Source organism: Tachypleus tridentatus, chromosome 12 (assembly GCF_004210375.1).
Source record: "Tachypleus tridentatus isolate NWPU-2018 chromosome 12, ASM421037v1, whole genome shotgun sequence".
Classification (NCBI taxonomy): domain Eukaryota; kingdom Metazoa; phylum Arthropoda; class Merostomata; order Xiphosura; family Limulidae; genus Tachypleus; species Tachypleus tridentatus.
Genome location: NC_134836.1, coordinates 37,553,873 through 37,574,555, shown reverse-complemented (window position 1 = coordinate 37,574,555; position 20,683 = coordinate 37,553,873). Strand labels below are relative to the sequence as shown.

The window sequence follows — 20,683 nt, the reverse complement described above, 5'->3', positions numbered from 1 at the left end:
TAATGTATAGTAATTACTCATTAATTTATATTCTGTTTTTCGTCGTATTCTGTTGTGTTCTTCACGTAAATCGTGTAGTTTACTTTGTCATTGAAGAGGAGTGAATAAAGTTTGAGAAAAATACTTTTGATTGTTTAGTTTATTTTTCTACTTGGTGTAAATTTGTAATATCAGTTTGTATATAACATTAACATCACAACAATGATAAAAGCTTGGATATCAAAGTAGTTATAAGTTACTGAAGATGCTAGCAGATAACTAAATGAAACGTAAAATATAAATTATTCAGTTTGTTTGTAGTTAAGCACAAAGCTACACAATGGGCTACATCCATATTCTGCCCACCGTGGGTATCAAAACTCGGTTTCCAGCTTTGTAAGTCTGCAGACATAAAGCTGTGCCACTGAAAGGCAACCAATTTAGTAATTTCATGTAATAATAAAAATATAAATTAATTTATAATTAGACTTATGTGATCTTAGCGGCTAGTAACAATAACAACAGCAAAGGTATGCTTATATTAAATTAACCACCGCATAAATATGTATACACTACGTATCTCAGGTTTAGAGACAACACATTTTGAGAAGAGATTCTGGTGTTGAATTACCATTTTATTAGAAACTGTAATTACTACTGACTTTAATAAAAACTGGCCTCTTTTTTTTTTTCTCCTAACCAGTTCACTCCAACCGTTGACACACTCGATTGGAAGAAAGCACCACCATATCTCCTAAAATCCAACTATAATGCATCTCTTAAATGACGTTCACAAACGTCCGAGAATGGGTCTGGACTGACCAAAGTTATCTCTAGATTCTATTTATCAAAAAACAATTACTAGGCTCAGAATGCGATATGGCATGCTTAAGGAAGCATGGTCCTACACCATAAAATTCGATCATTGCGAAGAGGGTAACGCAATTTCTAATCTTAATATGACAAAATATGCATACATTTATTAAAGATTATTGATTGTCAAAGCTAACAACAGTTAAAACAAACCTTTACCGTAACATTCTCTCTCTCGTCTCTCTTCAAGGCAAAATAGCACAGTCCAAGACATGCTAGATATAATTATAAAGACCAGGTCTTTATCCTAAAAAATTAATAAATATCAGAATTTATTTCACCGCCTGATTATTTTCAGTTGTTTTTTCCAGTTTTTAAGTACAATTCGTAACGTATTTCGAAGCCTTACACTGATGGCTCAGATAAATTGCTTAAGCACTGATTGCATCCAATAAACATTCTACTTTGAAAGTTATGTGGTTTTAATTCCTAATGGCACCAGAACATCATTGGTTAGCTGTGAGACCTTCTGAGATTTATAAAGTAGAACATTAGTGTTTCGCAGTACTTTCATATAATTTCAACATGAACAAGTCCATTAGCAGCATCAAATATAGTGCTGTAGTAATATTCAAATGTAGAATGCATTTATTCTTTCAGTCTTATTGTCGTGCATTCTACAGATTAGATAAAGAAATTCCTGCCTTATATATAGTAGTAATGAAATGATGTTTTGTAAATACGGAATGTTGTTCGTTATTCTAGTAGTAATAATTTATTTTGATGTTCATCACAAAACTCGACGTAGCATTAGATAGTTTCAAGTTCTCTCTTCAAACATACTTATATTTGAGGCATATATTACTATCTTTACTTTTCTCAGAACCGTTTATATGTATCTGTAGAAATAGACTGATAAAGAGTGATAAATACAAGTACTTTAATGGTCAAAACGTGACAATTATTGTGACCTCTCTCGTTTATAAAGTGTTTTTTTATATAACCCACTTAGGACTCCAGAATGACTATTGTAGCAACTCGATAGATTTGTTATATAAGTTCACTTTGAAACTATAAATACATTTTATTTTGATAACAAAAACAACTTGATGTTGTGAATTCTTCTTAGGATAAATAAGTTTTAAACACTGTGATATTATAGATTGTCGCTAGGATTACATATCTTTTAAACACCGTCGTGTTGGGAATTGTTGTTGGGATTACTAAGTTTTAAACACTGTTTTGCTGTTGATTGTTGCTAGGATTACAAAAGTTTGAAACACCGCCGTGGTGTGGATTCTTGTGATCAATTTCTTTTTCTAAGATCTTCCACAATACATCTTTGTGTGTATGTTTGATCTTATACAACAGACTCAAGAGGTAAGTATTTATAATATGAGCTGGGTTTTAATAAGGCAACTAACTAGCTGTTCAGTTAACTTAGACATAGTTTAGGTGTAAAAACGGTATTTTAGAAGAGTTTCCGAAAACTTTATTTCAGCACCATATGATCCATCATTTAAACATGCTATATGAACAATTCATAGTCCCGAAACTACTGTTGTTCTGTTAGAAATCTGCATAATATTTCGTATTTAAAAACTTTCCATAGAATGAAGAAATAATAATATTTTCTCATTCGTCGACTGATTATTATTAATGTTCTGTAGAAACGTCTATAGATTTTGATTGCCGCTAAAATACTTCCTGATTCCGATACTTCCTCATATGTATGTGAAACTATCCAATTTCATATTTAACTTCAGCTTTGAACAAAATTATGTAATTTCTAGATGGATAGCCCCCTCTATTCGAATTTCACTCACTGGTAGATAATATTAATTTCTATGCGTTAATATGTCGCTATTTTATTTTTAAGCATGGGAATACAGGCATTCTATGTATGAACAAAGTTAGCAACAGCTATTTATGCAATAAAGGGATATTGCTTGAACAAACAACCGTTTTAAAATATATTAACTGAACAAACTATTTTAAGCAAAAGAACGACACTTAATGATCGTATTATTTTATAATACTTAAGTGCATCTATAGTTTAGTGTTAGTTATATGTTAAAGAGCTATGTTTTATAAACGTAAAATATATACATTAAATACAATGCTAAATACCGTTGCAATAGATCACGTCTTCAATTTTTGTAAATTTAGCTTGTGAGTATAAAGTGATGAATTCGGTATAAAATAAAACTGACAAAACTTATTTAAATCTTTTAATTCAATATATATGGAAATTTCGATTTGCAAAGAATTTGTTCATATTTTCAGAAACATTAGAGTCAGATAAAATATATTAGAAAACAAGAAAAACATTCAGTTCATGCCACATTTACTTCGAACACCGAAATAAGCGACCAAACTGGTATTTGATTAAGTATGTTAAGAATTATATTTCCTCATTCAATGCAATCTTAAAAATATTTTTCTCAGAAAATCAAAAACAAGTCTTAACTGTTTGTTTTCTTAACCTCTAAGCTATATTTTATAGGGACATGTTTATATATTTTTTATTTATGTAGAAAAATTTTTCAATATATCTACACACAAACTTGGCATTCAGTTTTGTAGTTGCAGGAGAGATCCATAATATTAAAAATATCTTGACCATTTAATACAACTATGCATAGTGGCCATAAACATTATCGGAAAAATATAATAAACAGCATCTATATATTTTCTTCATGGAAGTAAAGCTTTAAAAATTTCAAACCATTGACCGTATTAAGAATTTAAATTTCCTTATTTGCCTTGTTATCTTTATTATGAGAACAAATTATTTTATTACAAGTTACAACTTTTACAGTACTGAAGATTTGTTTTTTGAAATAGGTACAACGTTTCGATCATTGTTGTTTGAGAATCATCGCTTACCTAATCAGTAAGCAAACATTAAATGAAACAGTAAACGCACTTATTTATTATTTTTATTTATTATTTTATTGGTTCAACTCAGTTTAATGTTTTAAAAAATTGTTCAACTTTCCAAAAAGCCTTTGTTATTTATGTATGAAATGTTTTTTCAATGTAATAAACAAACACTATATATCAAGAATAGCCATCATTTCACTATATATCAAGAATAGCCATCACTTCAATAGATTAATTGAATTATATGTTTGTCCAAAAAGCGATTAATATTTTCTTGTTCATTCGCTTAACTCAAAAAATTATTTTAATACTTAATTTATTATAATTACTATCAATTAGTAATATATATAAACTGTCAACTTTACTTCCTAGAAGAAACATCGTTTTTCGATTTGTTTTCTTTCTCCAGGACTATGAATCCAAGGTTCCAGGATTGAAATTCTGTTTTCACGAAAATAGCTACCGCACGATAGTCTGATCGCTCACTAAATCCCAACACACAATTAGAGTGACTCGAGAGTTGTTTGTTTTGAATTTCCCGAAAAGCTAAACAAGGGATATCTGCGATAGCCGATCATAGTTTAGCAGTGTGAGACTAGAGGGAAAGAAGCTAGTCATTACTACTTTCAATCAACTCTGGGGCTACTCTTTTACCAAGGAATAGTGGGATTGATCGTGACTTTATAACATCCACCACGGATAAAACAACGAGCATGTTTGATGTAACAGGGATACGAACCCACGAGCCTCAGATTACGAGTCGAGTGCCGCAACCACCCGCCCATGCCGGGCCCCCAAGAGTCAACACACACTGCTGTTGACTGACTGTCTTATCTCCATTATTCCAAAATTCGAAACTGTTAGTGCTAGTAAATCCCTGGTGTAACTTCGTCTGAATAATGGAAACAAACAAGCTCAACTTTCAGACACAAAATCACGTAGTTGGAAATTAATTTTTTGCTCAACTATTTGATGTATTGCCACTAAAGATACTAGAAACACTTAAATATTTGTTTTTAATAAAATAACTAATAAAATGTATAAAGCAATGACCGTTAAGAAAAAAAGAACAAAAGAGCCGGGAGGTCAAATGGACTCGTTAAAAGTAGAAAGTTTAGAACAAATGCTATATTTTACATTTTTTTATTCCTGGAAATACAATAACATTGCAGCTCAGACTGAAGCAAGAAAATCATATCGTTGGATGGATTTGTTTTTCATTATTTTTAATCAGGCTAACAATGGAATTAAATGCAAATAAATGTAACGCTATACGATGGATCAACATGAGCGCAACGTTTTGATGATCAATGAAACTTTTGCATTACAAGATTATATAAATATTCAAAAAGTCTCACCCGTTTAGTAGGTAAAAAAAAGTATCAAACAATAATACTTGCTTATGATCAATATTTAATATTTGTAATAAATTAGCTCGTGTTTTAGAATTTATTAAGTCGCATTAAATGCTTTATGTGTGTGTTTTCTTATAGCAAAGCCACACCGGGCTATGCTAAGTCCACTGGGAGGAATCAAACTCCTGATTTTAGCGTTGCAAATCCGTAGACTTACCGCTGTATCAGCGGAGGACAAACGTCTTTTTTAAATACGTTTTTTTAATTAATCCATCTAACGAAAGGCAAATGAAACTTTTCTCCTTTGGTTTAATACAACTGATTGACAAACAGCAATTTGATTCATGAGTTAGTAATATAATTATACAATGTCTAAAATGATGTTTTGAGCAAAAATAGAAATAAATATGGGAATAACGAAGTTTGAAAGAAATAAGTTTTTGATTTTGGAAAAAAGTTTGGTTGAAATTTTGCGCAAATCTACACGAGGGTTATCTGCGCTGGCTGTCACTACTGAATTACTAGAGGGAAGACAGCTAGTCATAAACATACAGCGAAAACTCCTGGGCTACTCTTTTACTAATGAATAGTGTGACTAATTGTCACATTATAACGTTCTTACAGTTCAAAGAGTAACCATGTTCGCTGATGCAGATTCGAACAAAACGAGAGAAATTAGAATAAGCGTACGTGTATGAGTTAAGACTGGATAGCTTCATACAAATTCTAGAAGTGTAACACAGCTGAATTGGAAAAAAGTATATAATACACTTCTGGAGAAACCATATCGAGTGTGAAAACACATGATATGTAACACAAGAACGCAATAACGTACACTGTAGTTTTTTGGAATTGTTTCGCAATTTTAAAGGAAATTGTATGAGAAGGAGACGCAGTATGCTGCTCCTAATGAATTTATTAGTATATGATGACCAGACTTCTGTTCCAAACTCTGATTCCTTTAGGATATTCAGTCCTTCCTCAGACAATGTTCAATAACTAGAACTTTAACTCCCTTGTGCCACTGATGATGTGGGTGGGTTTACATAAGATCTGGAGACGCCTCAGGATCAACGAAAGGCTATCCCTAAATTAGACTTATTGACCAGAGAGGAGATGGACATTCAACAGTATCAATTTTCTTCTATGCAGCTAATTTTCACTTAATAGAGGATATACATTTGTAATAATCCCAAGTAAACATGTAGAGCATTTTCAATGATATGTGGAGACTCGAACCTTTAATGTTCGGTCCTGAGCACAGCATATTAACAACACGGTTATTGTCTGGCCAAGTGTGAGTAAAGTTTATACTTTCAACGAGATTTAATTAGTATGTTTGCTCCTTTGAAACTATGATGAAATCCAGAACGGAAGGAAATGCATTAGATGAAAAAATATTTAAACGTTATCAAATTACGCCCTCCTTGCTAGTACGGATTTACAACGCTAAAATCAGGGGTTCGATTTACCTCGGTGGTCCCAGCAGATAGTTCGATGTGGCTTTACTATAAGAAAACACATTCAACATATATCAAATTATTTCGATAAAAAGTTTCTAGCAGTGTATAAGGCTTTACACTTACATTTGGCGATACATACATTTTTTACATGCAAAACACAATACCTTGTACCTATATAGATATTAGTTTAGATGTATTAAATCCATAAGTATAAGCTTTTGTGTAGGTTAGGCAGTGATTAAACTTGGATATAAAAATAAAATAATTCCCTGCAGTTATGAATAAAAACCTTGAAATTAAGTCCATACAGGGACTTATCCGGGAATCTTATAATTAAGTCTAAATATTTGTTTCCCCTTAAACTTATAATTGTAACTTATGCTATTTTAACGTCTAAAGTTTGGCATGGCCAGATGGTTATGGCGCTCTACTCGTAATCTGAAGGTTACGGGTTCGAAACCCCAAGACACCAATCAAGACGACTAGCGCAGATAGCCCTCTAGTAAATTTGAACGAAATTCAAAAAATAACAAAATTTTAATAATAAATCTGAATATGCAGAAAAGGATTGATTTTTGTAATATTAAAGTGGTATTAGAACCCTTGTATAAGTTTGTCTATCAGCAACTTTTAACTCAAGCTGTTAAACATTTTTTCATAACAAATATTCATTACTGTTATTTCAGAACTATAAAATCAAAGTGATATTTCATTTTCATGTTTGATACCCATCGCCTTTGTCCCCCACTAGTACAGCGATAAGTCTACGGATTTACAACGCTAAAATCAGGGTTCGATTCACCTCGGTGGGCTCAGCAGATAGCTTGATGTGGCTTCGCTATGAGAAAACACACTCACACACACACACACCCATCGCCTTCTGACGTACGGAAAATGAACTACTTGATCTATTTGTTTTCTATTGAAGTGTTGCATAAGCTTGTTATAGCAGCATATCATCGACCATAAATCAGCCTTTTTTTATTAAAGTGTAAGTTTGAACTAAAATTATTTGCTCTATACAAACATACTTGTAATTAACGAGTAAATAAGAATTTTAAATTTTTACTGTTAAAAACAAGTTTCACGGGGTATATCCATTTTGCTTTACACATAGAAACTATTCATACGTTGCTAAATAGTTTATTCCTTTAATACTTTCAGGATGGGATTCAGTTAAGTTTAAGTCTCCCGCTAATACAACGATAAGTCTGCGGATTTACAGCACTAAATTCAGAGGCTCGATTCCTCTCGGTGAACTCAGCAGATAGCTCGACGTGGCTTTGCTATAAGAAAACAAATATACACAGTTAAGGTTAAAGTCTACTATGGGTTTGGCGGATGCTACCCCTTCTGATGGAAAAAATATGACCATAAAGTTTTGGATTTCCTAATTAAACATCGATCCAACATATTCAGAAAACTGGATTTCAAAATGGTTGATCAAGTTTCGTACTTTTGATTTTCCAAATGATGATGACAAGAAAGTGTTAGTAAGACGTGTTTTATAAATGTAATGCATGCATAACCAAATAAATACAATATTACAAGCAAAATATATTTCTTTACCTCATATCTACAGTGGTCACTGTCATAATAGTTCTCATAATATAATATTTGACATGCAAGTAAGTACATTGTTTTACGCTTTGCTTTCTGATACTAGATATATCAACAGTAGGTAATGTAGCTTCAAATACAGTTTAACGTCGGAAAGCAAAATAATATCGGCCAGTACATTTTTTGAGGTACAGTTGCTACCATAAACTTATGGTAATTTAGATATTTATATTTGTGTTTTATGCATCCTCTATATATGTTTTTCAACATCTTATACCAGTCTAAACATCAAATAACAACAAGGTGCGTGTAACGGAGTTTCGAGCTGGTCTCAGGTAATGCCATCTTCATTTCTTTATGTAGTACTTTTAAGCTGTTTCGAATGCACTAATTGACAGACCATCTACAGTGATTTAAGGAAATATTTCGTTTCATTTACTCGGTACTTTTATCCGTACTTTTGTTCTATGAGATCTTTTACAGTCCAATGTTATACTGCACCAAGCTAGACAACACTTCCTTTTGTTTCATTAGTAAAATACTCATCGATCCAAATAAGCACTGTATTAGCCCACCAAACAGTCCACTCCCGCTGTATTAACTCTGTGATATAGCCATCAAGTGGTATAAAACTGTCTCGTATTGTACAATAAATGATATATGGCAACCACTACGTATTTTCATTTCATTACGTCACTGTTACTGATGACATCACCCAAGTGCCGACTTTATAGATTGTTATTAGCGACGCTCCCTGTCGACGTTAAAACGTGGCGCAAGAATCTCCTGTCACTAAAACATTCGAAAAAATATGGAAAGAAGTTTACTAGTTAAATATCGATAACTACGACGGATAATTTTATTCTGCTCAAGCTATTTGCTATTTTTTTAATTTACTGATTGTGTCAATCAAATCAGGAAACACTGAAAATATTGTGCAAATGCTGTCAATCGAATAACGTTCATGCAGAAACTAGATTCATATCGTTGTCTACCTTGACTTAGTTTTTGTATATAGGCCTACTTATGTTGAGCATTTTATGATGTTTATTTTTACTTTTGTAATTACAACCTTTATTATACAAGCTCACACGACAGACATTTTAATTTTAACTATCAAAAACATGTTAGAACAAGAGTGATATTAATAACAGCATTGTTTCAATATTCCGCCCAAATCTGACGGAAACTAGCAAAGTCTCGTTATTTTGCTAGTGTGGTGTGTAACCAAGGAAAATACATAAAACAGTGTTTTGGGCTAATCACTGATAAAGCAATTCCGTTATTAGAAGATTACGTGAAATATTCTTAAGTCTATAGTAGTCCAAATTTCCCAAGTAGTGTTGTAAACCTTATGAAGGTTAATGGACTTTAATATCCATTTAAAAAGGGTACTTTGATGGACATCAAAAAGTTTTTGACAGTATTAACTATATTCTGTGTGAAGTGATTATATCTTATTTATATCTTCTAGCTTCGGATGTCTTGTACTTCCTTCCGCCACCTGAGCTAGAGCAGTTAATGTCATTCATATGCGTTTATTCCAGGTGCAGACATTTAATGTGGAATAAAATTCCATTCGTTCACTGCCGATCTCATTCAATATATTTGTATAACTTTCTTCTACATACAAATTGGAGAATAACATGAATAGGAACCTCACTAGTGGGATAGTTATACCCTGATAAAGCGTTCCAACGTTCAGTCTAGCTGGGGTAATTTTTCTTCCATAGCCTTAAGCAGACTTCGTATGTTTAGTGAATTCGTCCATGCATGATTCAGTATTCCTGTTCTTCTAGAATTTTATCAAATCACGAAATGAAGCAGGCTGCTTGTGCCAATTTTCACCGTACTATCTATTCCGGTCAGAAATAGTTGAATTTGCATGAAGAAAAATATTATTTGAATGTGAACTGAAATCTTCTCCGGGATAACTCAATAATGTTAAAGACGTGAATTGTCAATGAGGGCGAAAGAATAATTCAGTATAAGAACCAATCACATTTTACTGCTTTAACGTTTTGATTTAAAACATCCTAGGCTACTTTTCCAGTGTTTTGGAAATAAGACAAGCGATGCAGTCGAACAATCGAATATTACAATAAAAACATTTACTCTCTAGAATAGTATATCATTAATGATTTATTTTATAGGCCATGTGACATCACATCACTTCGGTCAAAATTTTATCCTACAGAAAATTTGATGCTGGATATTATTTATGACAAATAAATTATAAAATACAGAACTTATTATTCAATTGAGTGTGTTTTTTTTCGAATAAATTAATAATGTACTTGCCCTAACACCATAATTTATTGCGAGATCTATAGGAATTTTCTCTATTCTTTAAAATGAACAATTAGAGAGAAATGTCTTCGAAAACTTTCGAATTTCAGTTCATTTACCCGGCACGTCATGGCCAGGTGGGTCAAGGCGTTCGACTCGTAATCTGAGGGTCGCGGGTTCGAATCCCCGTCGCACCAAACATGCTCGTCCTTTCAGCCGTGGGGGCGTTATAATGTGACGCTCAATCCCACTATTTGTTGGTAAAAGAGTAGCCCAAGAGTTGGCGGTGGGTAGTGATGACTAGCTGCCTTCCCTCTAGTTTTACACTGCTAAATTAGGGACGGCTAGTGCAGATAGCCCTCAAGTAACTTTGCGCAAAATTCAAAACACAGACAATCATTTACCCATGCATTCTAATTGCTAATGGTTTTTTTTTTTTTTGTCTAAACGTCTTCATAATAGGATATTTCTTTCCTTCAATATCTTCAGAAGACTTTTGTTAATGCAAGTATATAGTAATGGTTAAACACGTGTAGATTTTCTTTTTCTCTTGTAGGGGAAATATTTGGGTATTAATGCTTATCTACCCAGGAGGGTCAGGTTTTGTTAACCTCTTCCTCCCCGTGTAGATGTTAAAGATTAGTTTGTTTGTTTTTGAATTTCGCTCAAAACTACAAGAGGGCAATCTGCGCTATGCGTTCCTAATTTAGCAGTGTAAGACTAGAGGGAAGGCAGCTAGTTATCACCACCCACCGCCAACTTTTGGGCTACTCTTTTACCAACGAATAGTGGGATTGACCGTCACATTATAACGCCCCCAGAGCTGAAAGGGCGAGCATGTTTGGTGCGACCGAGATTCGAATCCGCGACCCTCGGATTACGAGTCGAACAGATTTATTAATTCTCGAAAATCCTTAAATGTTTTTATTGTCTTTCGTACTTATCAATGTTTTGCACCGAACACATGTACTACTTTCGTGCCTTAATTTTACCTCAGTTAATTACACTTATTACTACAAATCACGATGATACATGAAACTTTACGAGAAACATTCAAACTATCGATTAGTTTGATCCTTATAAAACTTACAAGAGCTGTGAAGTACTACTCTAAAGAAACGCTGTTGTTAATACCGTTTTCTTCCTTTTAATACATGATTGAATTTGCCAGCTGGTTCAAAATGAGTTTTTGATGTTTATAAAGTTGATGACGAATTATAAAGAAGGCTGTAACAAAACAAAAAAAAACGACAATGTGTTTTTAAGTGACTATAAATTGTTATTTTATTTTTAAGTGAAATCTAAGAATGATTATAATTTAGAAATAAATTATAATGATTACCAACCCATTAGGAACAATATATTTTGTTTATATACATATATAACTCATACTCAAAGTTAATACCACAAACCGCTCATACATTTTTTATATTGTTTGGAAATTCAATATGCGAAAACAATCACATTATGAATTATTGTCTGCCCCCCTCCCTCGGGTCAATAGTAAGTATGTGGATTTACATCACTAAAATAGGAGGTTCAATTTCTCGCTGTTAACAGAACGAAGATAGCACATTGCGTAGAATTACGCTAAAACAAAACATAAATTCACAAACATAATACATTATCTGTTGAAGACAATTTCACAAAATTAAACATACAGGTGTATACATTTCTGCTTTTTCATAATAAGTAGACCTTGGCATGGCTTAGTGGTTAGGGTATTCGACTCGCAATCTGCTAGCCGCTCATCCAGTCGTGGAGGGGTCATAATGTGATGGTCAATCTAATCATTCATTGATGGTGTTGACTAGCTGCCTTTCTTCTAGTGTATGATTGCTAAATTAGGGATTACCAGCGCAGATAGACATTGAATGGCTTTTCTCGAAATTCAAAACAAATCAAACTATAACAAATAAATAATCAATTATTTTCTAAACTTCGTATTTATTGAAGAATTTAACAGTAGTATTTAATTATTACGTTTCAGTTTATGTTTCCTCAAAGGGCATACTTAAGGTAAAAACCATCCAATTTTATTATAGAAAGTAGGTTGAGTACATAGTTTGTCACACGCATAGTAAAAACATATTTGATGACAAGGATTTGACCATTCTGTTTATAGCTTCTTTGCTTTATCACATATACATAAATAACTGATAAATATACTATACACATATAGTGAACCCAGTAAACTTTTAATAATGATAATTTAAAAATATTAATTACATGCACGTTTTACTTGTCTTATGAGAAGAAAGTGATGTTTTGGATTATATTACACACACCACATGACCTTGAATGAAAGAACTCTCGTTTCGTTTTCTTTGTTGGTTTCAAGAATTATCTGCAGAAATGAACGTGGACTGTTTGCATGTAGCTTTAAACTGGTAGACTAGAGAGGGAGCAGCTAGTTAACAGTTAAGCTACTCTGTGAACGAATAGTGGAATCTGACTTATGGCCTCCAAGTTCTAGGGAACGGAATGAAAATCGTAAATCTTAGGATATACTTTTCGGGCACGATAATACCTAGGTTAAGTCCAGTCCCTTTGTCTTCTATTTTTTTATCCTTTTCACATAAGTTGTCTGACTATATTATCTGTTGTTGATAGAAAAAAGGTTTTGACGGAAGTACAGATCTTGAAAGCTGTTCAAAATTTTGATACCACACAAAGACTGAGAGAAATAGCAGCTAATTATGATATTATTCAGGTCCGTGGCGTGAGTGGTGTGGATACAGTAACTGATTGAGGTAAACTGTATCCCAAAATAAATGCTATCAACATAAGAAAGACATTAGGAATCGCCAGTTCCACTGCTGATATCAGTGTTTACTTTATGAGAGTAACTACAATAATTACCAGTAAACTTCTTCGAGTCCAGCAAATGTTGATAGGATATGCGTAAGCTCTGCACTGAGCAGAGTCAGTTGAAATTTTTAACAAGACCATTGAATTATTAACCATGAATCTTGACTCTTGTGTACCTCATAGGCGATCTATATATGTATACATGTATTATAATGATCGACTAGCTGGATTCACCAACTGGTCAAAACTATTCTGCGCAACTGAAGTGATTCAATTAATTCTAGCAGAATCTGTAATTGTTACGTATCACCTTTGTCACGCAACTCTTTCTTAGATGACGACTCTCATACAGTTAGTTTTATGTTTCATGAACTATAACAAACAATATATTGCAAAAGCAACTCACTCGTTAGCTATATTCACGAAAGAAATTACGCTGATAAAACAAACTCTATTATTTTCAGCTCTGTCATTTAGTTAGACTATAAAGATTCATTGCTTAAAATGTTTGACTAGTCTGTATTGTGTGTATATAAAATAAACTTGTTTGTTCATCTCGTGTCATTAGCTGTCCTGAGAAAACAGATGTATAAATTTTGATGAAATTTTGTAGAGAAACTCAAGTGAACACACAAAGAAAGAAACGCATTCAAACAGATAATCAATCAAACAAACAGTTCGAGTTGGAAAACATTTCACATTTTATCTCCTCAGTGCTACAAATGATGGTTTAATTGAGCTGAGAGAACAGTGGCATTATATGTCTAGCCGATACTAAACGAAAAACACGTTTAATGCCGAGAATAATCGGATGTCTTTACATCGGACGAATGGTTCACGTGCTACAGCTCATAATAGTGAAAGGGGGCGATCCACACCCGGTAACATCATTTCATTGTGTATGTAGGCGAATACGAGGTTTGTTGTTTTCTTCAATTCTCAAAACTAAATATTTTCTTAACATATATAGTAGATAGAAGTATATATTAACACTAATGTATAAAATATGAAGCTACAATATTAAAGTTTATTGTATTGTATGGCTTTCTCTCTCCTTTTTTTTTTTTTTTGAAGGATTTATCAGCTCTCGAAGTAATGATTTCGTTTGTATTATGATATATATAAAAGTATATGTACGTGTGACTGTATGCTAATTGTAGTTCAGATATTTTTAGCATCATGTTTAAAAACAGTTAGCGAGATTATGTTGCTTAGCAGCAAATGTGTATATAGACCATTTTCACATCTTTAAAAATGAATACTAAGTACTTCAAAAATGGTTTTTTCCTTCTTGTTTGTAATACTTTATTTACTGACGTATTCCTTCCATGTTTTTCAAATAATTAGCTAATTACATATTGCTTTTCAAGAATTTTTAAGAACGTTCAACTAACAGCAACTGCACTTCGTGTTCCAAGTTACTTACTGTGAAAAAAGAAACAAAAAAAAATTCTTCCGTTCTTATCCTTCATTTGTCGTGATTATTCATGTTGCTTTTCTCATGACAGACATGAACAGACAAATGTCAAGACGTGGTCTTCATGCGCTGACATTACAGAAAATAACCATTACTGGACTCCAGGTTAGAAAAATGGAATATAGGAAAGATACGGATATATTAGCGTTTGATGTACATCTTAAATTAAGCACTGGACACAAACATAGAACGTATTTATCTATAGATGAATGTGAACGCCTGTTTTTTGGAGAAGTGACAGTTTGAACTAACTAACTAAATTACACAGTAAAATAAAGTTAACAAATATTATCCAGAGAAGAAGTATGTAAACAATGTGATGATATTGGGCCCGGCATGGCCAAGCGTCTTAAGACGTTCGACTCGTAATCCGAGGGTCGCGGGTTCAAATCCCCGTCGCACCAAACATGCTCGCCCTTTCAGCCGTGGGGGCGTTATAATGTTATGGTCAATCCTACTATTCGTTGGTAAAAGAGTAGCCCAATAGTTTGTGGTGGGTAGTGATGACTAGCTTCCTTCCCTCTAGTCTTACACTGCTAAATTGGGGACGGCTAGCGCAGATATCCCTCGTGTAACTTTGCGCGAAATTCAAGAAACAAACGAATGGTATTATTTTTAATTCTCAAGAAAAGACAAAACTTGAGTTTATATGATAGCGATCTAAAGCTATGACACCGACCAAGAATAGTAAAGAATGTTGTTTTGTTTTTTTAAATCAATTTGAAAATAATATCAATATAGTAACGAAACCTTTATTTTGTCAACAAAGCGCAGAAAATGCGGTTCTCTGTTACGTATGGCTTAATGTGTACATGAATAAGAAGAGTTCCTATATCTAACCTGCCGGAAATTAGCAAATTAAAAGAAAACATTTCATATTTCAGTTTTTCTATCTTATTCAAAATATGTTATGTTATTTAAGCCAATATACATAGAGGTACACATTACCAAATACCTAGCGATACCAAAATACTTTATTTCGATGTATCACTTACAATTCTTTCTGGAGTGAGCTCTACCATGATCGTATTTATTTTCTATACACGTAGAACTCGTAGAGGGTAATTTTTCTAGTGCAAATTATTTGATCGTATAATAAAGTAACCACATAAACTATATCGTAGTTTAATCTTTATTAAAAACTAGCTCACATTCTTTTTCTCTATTTTTCTTTAGTTGAAAATACTGGCAAATTTTACTTTTGTCTTGGCTTCGCCATGAAACCATAACTAAAATGTATCACTAACTTATCTTGGGTAAACACAGGTTAAGTGATAAAATACTGAAGCACATAAACGTCACTTCAGAAACAATAAAACGTATTTACTTAAATAAAAATTAATAAAAACTTTCTGTACATTCCAATCGATTCTGCTCAGAAAGATTGTTTGTTTTTTGTTTTTATTTTTGAGTTTCGCACAAAGCTACTCGAGATCTATCTGTGCTAGTCGTCACTAATTTAGCAGTGTAAGACTAGAGGGAAGGCAGATAGTCATCACCACCCACCGCCAACTCTTGGGCTACTCTTTTACCAATGAATAGTGGGATTGACCGTCACATTATAACGCCCCCACGGCTGAATGGGCGAGCATGTTTAGCTCGACGGGGATGCGAACCCGCAACCCTCAGATTACGGGTCGCACGCCTTAACTTACTTGGCCATGCCGGGCCCAGAAAGATACCAATCACATATTATTAAATCCTATAGTTTTTGATAAGTTAATATACCTTATTCCCTGAAAAAATATATATATATATATACATATTCTGCTGTTTTAAAGTTTTTAGTGCATCAAAGAACATCAACTTACTTATGACAGGCTAGCTCCATATCAACTTACTTGTGACAGGCTAGCTCCATATCAGCTTTCTTGTGACAGGCTAGCTCCATATCAACTAACTTGTGACAGGCTAGCTCCATATCAACTTACTTGTGACAGGCTAGCTCCACATCAACGTACTTGTGACAGGCTAGCTCCATATCAACTTACTTGTGACAGGCTAGCTCCATATCAACTTACTTGTGACAGGCTAGCTCCATATCAACTTGCTTGTGACAGGCTAGCTCCATATCAACTTACTTGTGATAGGCTAGCTGTATATCAACTTACTTGTGACAGGCTAGCTCCATATCAACCTATTTGTGGCTGTCTAACTCCACTGAATATTATCACTTTCGTTGCAAAACTATTTACGACTTCATTTACCACACTAAAAATGATGCAGGGCAAGCATTTAATTTGGTCTTTACCAGATGGTATCCCTACCCCATTCTACCTCGGGATAACTGACCATTGCTGCTGACATTCACTACAGAAGAGTAGTAAGCACTGACAATTTCTGATAAGAAAAGTTCGATTACTATATCCATTTTTTCTAAGTCTCTGCGTGTATCCCTTTCTTTCTCTTTCTCCATAGTTATATACAATGAATCATTGAGAACATTTTTAACCGTTTTCTAGTACTTTCTTAATACTTCTCTCTAAGTGTGTATGCGTGTGTATTTATATACAATCTCTACCAGTTTACACTTACCAATAACAAACAACTTATTCTTAGCCTAATTACAGCATTAATGGGATGATTATGCTTTGTATACCTCTGCAGCAACAGAACGAAATCACGCTAAGCCTACAAGACAGAATACTTCTTAAAAGGTATCACTTTAGCCTCCTTATTTCTTCTCTTTAAATAAAGTTTTACTGTCTGCATAAAGCATTTCGCGTCAATTTTTATTTCTTATTACACCAAAGCTATTGTTGAACAAAATAAAAAAATCCCTTCAGAGTGTACAACTTCTGAGAGTATCTTTTTTTGTAATCTTCACACAGTTTATGCCATTTTACACTTTACAGTGGCAATAATTTAAGTAACGTTAGTCAAAGAAATTAAAGGTTATACTTATACAAGATAACACAGATTTCAGCAGCCAATGAAAGTCAATGTAAAAAGATACAACGAAAAACAAAACTGTGAGAAGACACTATTTTTAATACTCGATGAACATCAATTCAGTTTCGTATTATAAAATTTGTTCCAAATAATAAATAAATGTAAAGTCTTGTTTAACTTTAATTTTCGTATCTTTAAAATTAAGCACTGCGAAATAACAGCAAATAATTAATACATTCGTGTAATAGTTATAAATATTTTTTTTTCATTTCTGTTTAAAATATATTACATTCAAAATGTAACTACTGCAATTTTTAAAAAGGCAGAACTGTTCAAAAACATTAACTATCGATATTTCATCATTTTACTTTGAAAACAAAATTATTCAGTAACAAAAAGAAATGGCGTTTTTAGATCCTTGAGATCTTTGTTAGCGGCAAACGATATTTAGGAATTTCCCAACAACCTATATTAGTTAGGTGTCTTTGGTCACAAACAACAAGCAAATAAGAGGTTAAAGATACTTACCTTGGGCAAACATTACTGCTATGAGTAGAATAATCATCTTCTGCACTATAATCCACTCATTGACAAAGACAAACGTCTGGCCACAGAGGTAGCTGGATTTCAACTAAACAATATCAGACACCTGGGTTGGCAACTTGCAACAGACTCGTCTTTCTACACTTGCACAACTAGTGCCATCTTTCGAAAGAAATAATATAAACTTATGAATTTTCAAAATTATAAGATTTTTATGGTATATCGTGATACTGTAATAACTTAATAAACGCACTTTCACACATTTGTCAAAAAAGACAGTTTCAATTTCAAACTTTATTTAGTTGATGTATGTCTTTTAACCAACCTGATGTATGTCTACTAACTAAGTCGATATATATCTTTTAAGCTAACATAATTTTTTTTGTTATATTTCTAGGGATATTGTTCTACGCAGGTGCGATATGGTATATTAAAATGGTTTTTGAAGCCACGCCATTATCCGACAGCCATACATGTTGAACATAGTCATTGCAACGTATTTTCCATTGCAAAAGACTCCTTAATGAGACTGTTATGCCATGTACTTCTGATACACCGCCATTTCATAGGAAGTTTTTGTCACGTAGCCACTCACGTGCAAATTAAAATAATTGTCAAATAAATTACTCAGCCCTCGAAAAACTGAGCAGTTCGTGGCTTGTTTACGATTATTTTTTAATGTTCAGAACACAATAACGTTAAGCAGTTGTTGAAGTAGTCTGTGACGCATAGTAGGATTTAACGTAAACAATCTGTATCAAGAACTTAAAAAGACACTAACGTTATTTCAACTAAATAACAACGAATATCAAAATATATTTTATATAATATCTGGACCAAAATAAAGTATTAAAATAAATTAGGATTTGAAAAAGACACTGAAGTGTCTCAGAACTTGAAATATATCTTTAAGTGAATCTTAACTTAGAGACGATACACATTAGTCGATCAAAAAGTAATTTTCATTTGTACGTTGTCCACTAAAATCTCTGGTTTTTGTTAATTTTAAGAAGGTATGTTATTGTTAAGTTAGAACAACGTAACTATTCGAGTGATGAGAAACAAATATTCGAAGAAATGCTAAAACTTCTACTGATTCTTATGATAAGAGATTTTTCTGTCTTTAAATATTTATCGCTTGATTTTAGCACTTACAGAAACAAAGCTTTCAGTGTTTTAACGTTACGACTCAACCAAATAACTCTTTGATAAAATAAGTAACGCATATCAGAACCTTACCAGTTTATTTGTTATTATGGTGATTATAACAAGACTGAATTCTCGTAAACAGTACCAAGGGCATTTCGGCACTTAGTAAACATATTCTGAAATTCTGAAAACTTTTTGAAGTTAGTTTCATTATGTTATAACTCCATGTGCCTATAGGCGATGAAGAGTTTGAACATGTTACTTGTTAACATTAGCAACACAGATTATCATATTACACATAAGCTATAAATGTGTACGTTGCTGAGTTCAGAGGAAAAAGCTGGTATAAAAAATTAGAATACGCTTACCATTTAAAATGCTCTAGGAAATGTTTGAAATTTATTTGATAATTTACTTTGTTATGATTCGTTCCTCCCTCGATATCAACCTATTTTTGCGCCTGGTGGTAGACACTAAAAACGACAGCTTGGAAAAAGGTTCCGGCTCTCACCGAACAGCACGGCTCAAAATTGAAGAATTTGAGTGGCCCTAAGGATACTCTCTAACCCCAATCCAAGTATTCTCCTTCAAACCATCCACTCGTGCACTCTATACCTCAGGTTGCATACACACTTGTAAATATCACCATTATTATTATATTTTTTTACATTAGAGATAGTTCCTAACCTCATCAGTTCAACTCGCGAAAATGAACCTGAGGCTGTTTCATATAAACTCAGCGAAAGAAGCACATACCGTAGATGACTAGGTCAATTATAACGTGCATTTTAAATACATATCCCTTTCCGATATATAAATTATCGTGATTATCCCCATAAGGCAGGAGAGATGCTAGAAAATCAAATAAAATGGGTAATATAGGTTGGTTTAAACCATTACTGTGACGAATTTTTTTCGAAATAACCTCTCCTATAATTATTCTTCTATTTTTCATTGGGATAATTTATAGACTCTGTGGTAACATGTTTCAAGTAAAGTGTATTTCAAATTTATTAACAGTGTTTTACTAATTTTTAGTAAAATAATAGTACATAGTTCATTCAGTTTTAACACGTACGTGATCCTGGTGTGACAAAAACTTATGATCTAATTGGTTGTAAAAGTTTTCTATAATTTGTTTACCAAAAATACTACGACGTAGAAGGAACAAACATATGTTGTAACGGTTTAAGGTAATGGTGCGATTCCAGCTTACGCTTGAACCATGTTAACCTCTGAAGGCTGATACGATGTATGCTTTGCAGCATCCGAAGTACTTCTACATATAAAATCAGATGAAATGAATATCCACTGGGATTTCTTGTTTCACGATTGATGATCACCGGAAGATAAGTAGATTATCCAAACATCAACAAAATAGTTGTGTAGCATTTCTCGTTTAAAGATATCAGAATTCTGCCATACATTGAGAGACTCACCTCTAACGTAAACCATACATATATTCA

The 20,683-nt window shown here is 33.1% G+C and overlaps 1 protein-coding gene across 1 annotated transcript in view; it reads right to left on the bottom strand.

The window, feature by feature from the left end:
* LOC143235866 (uncharacterized) overlaps positions 1-18,201 on the bottom strand; it is a 110,250-nt gene extending 92,049 nt beyond the window's left edge. Inside the window, exon 1 of the mRNA XM_076474113.1 lies at positions 18,054-18,201. Coding sequence (XP_076330228.1) covers positions 18,054-18,090 — 37 coding nt within the window. The 5' untranslated portion in view covers positions 18,091-18,201. The remainder of the gene's footprint in view (positions 1-18,053) is intronic.
* Positions 18,202-20,683: the final 2,482 nt, after the last annotated feature.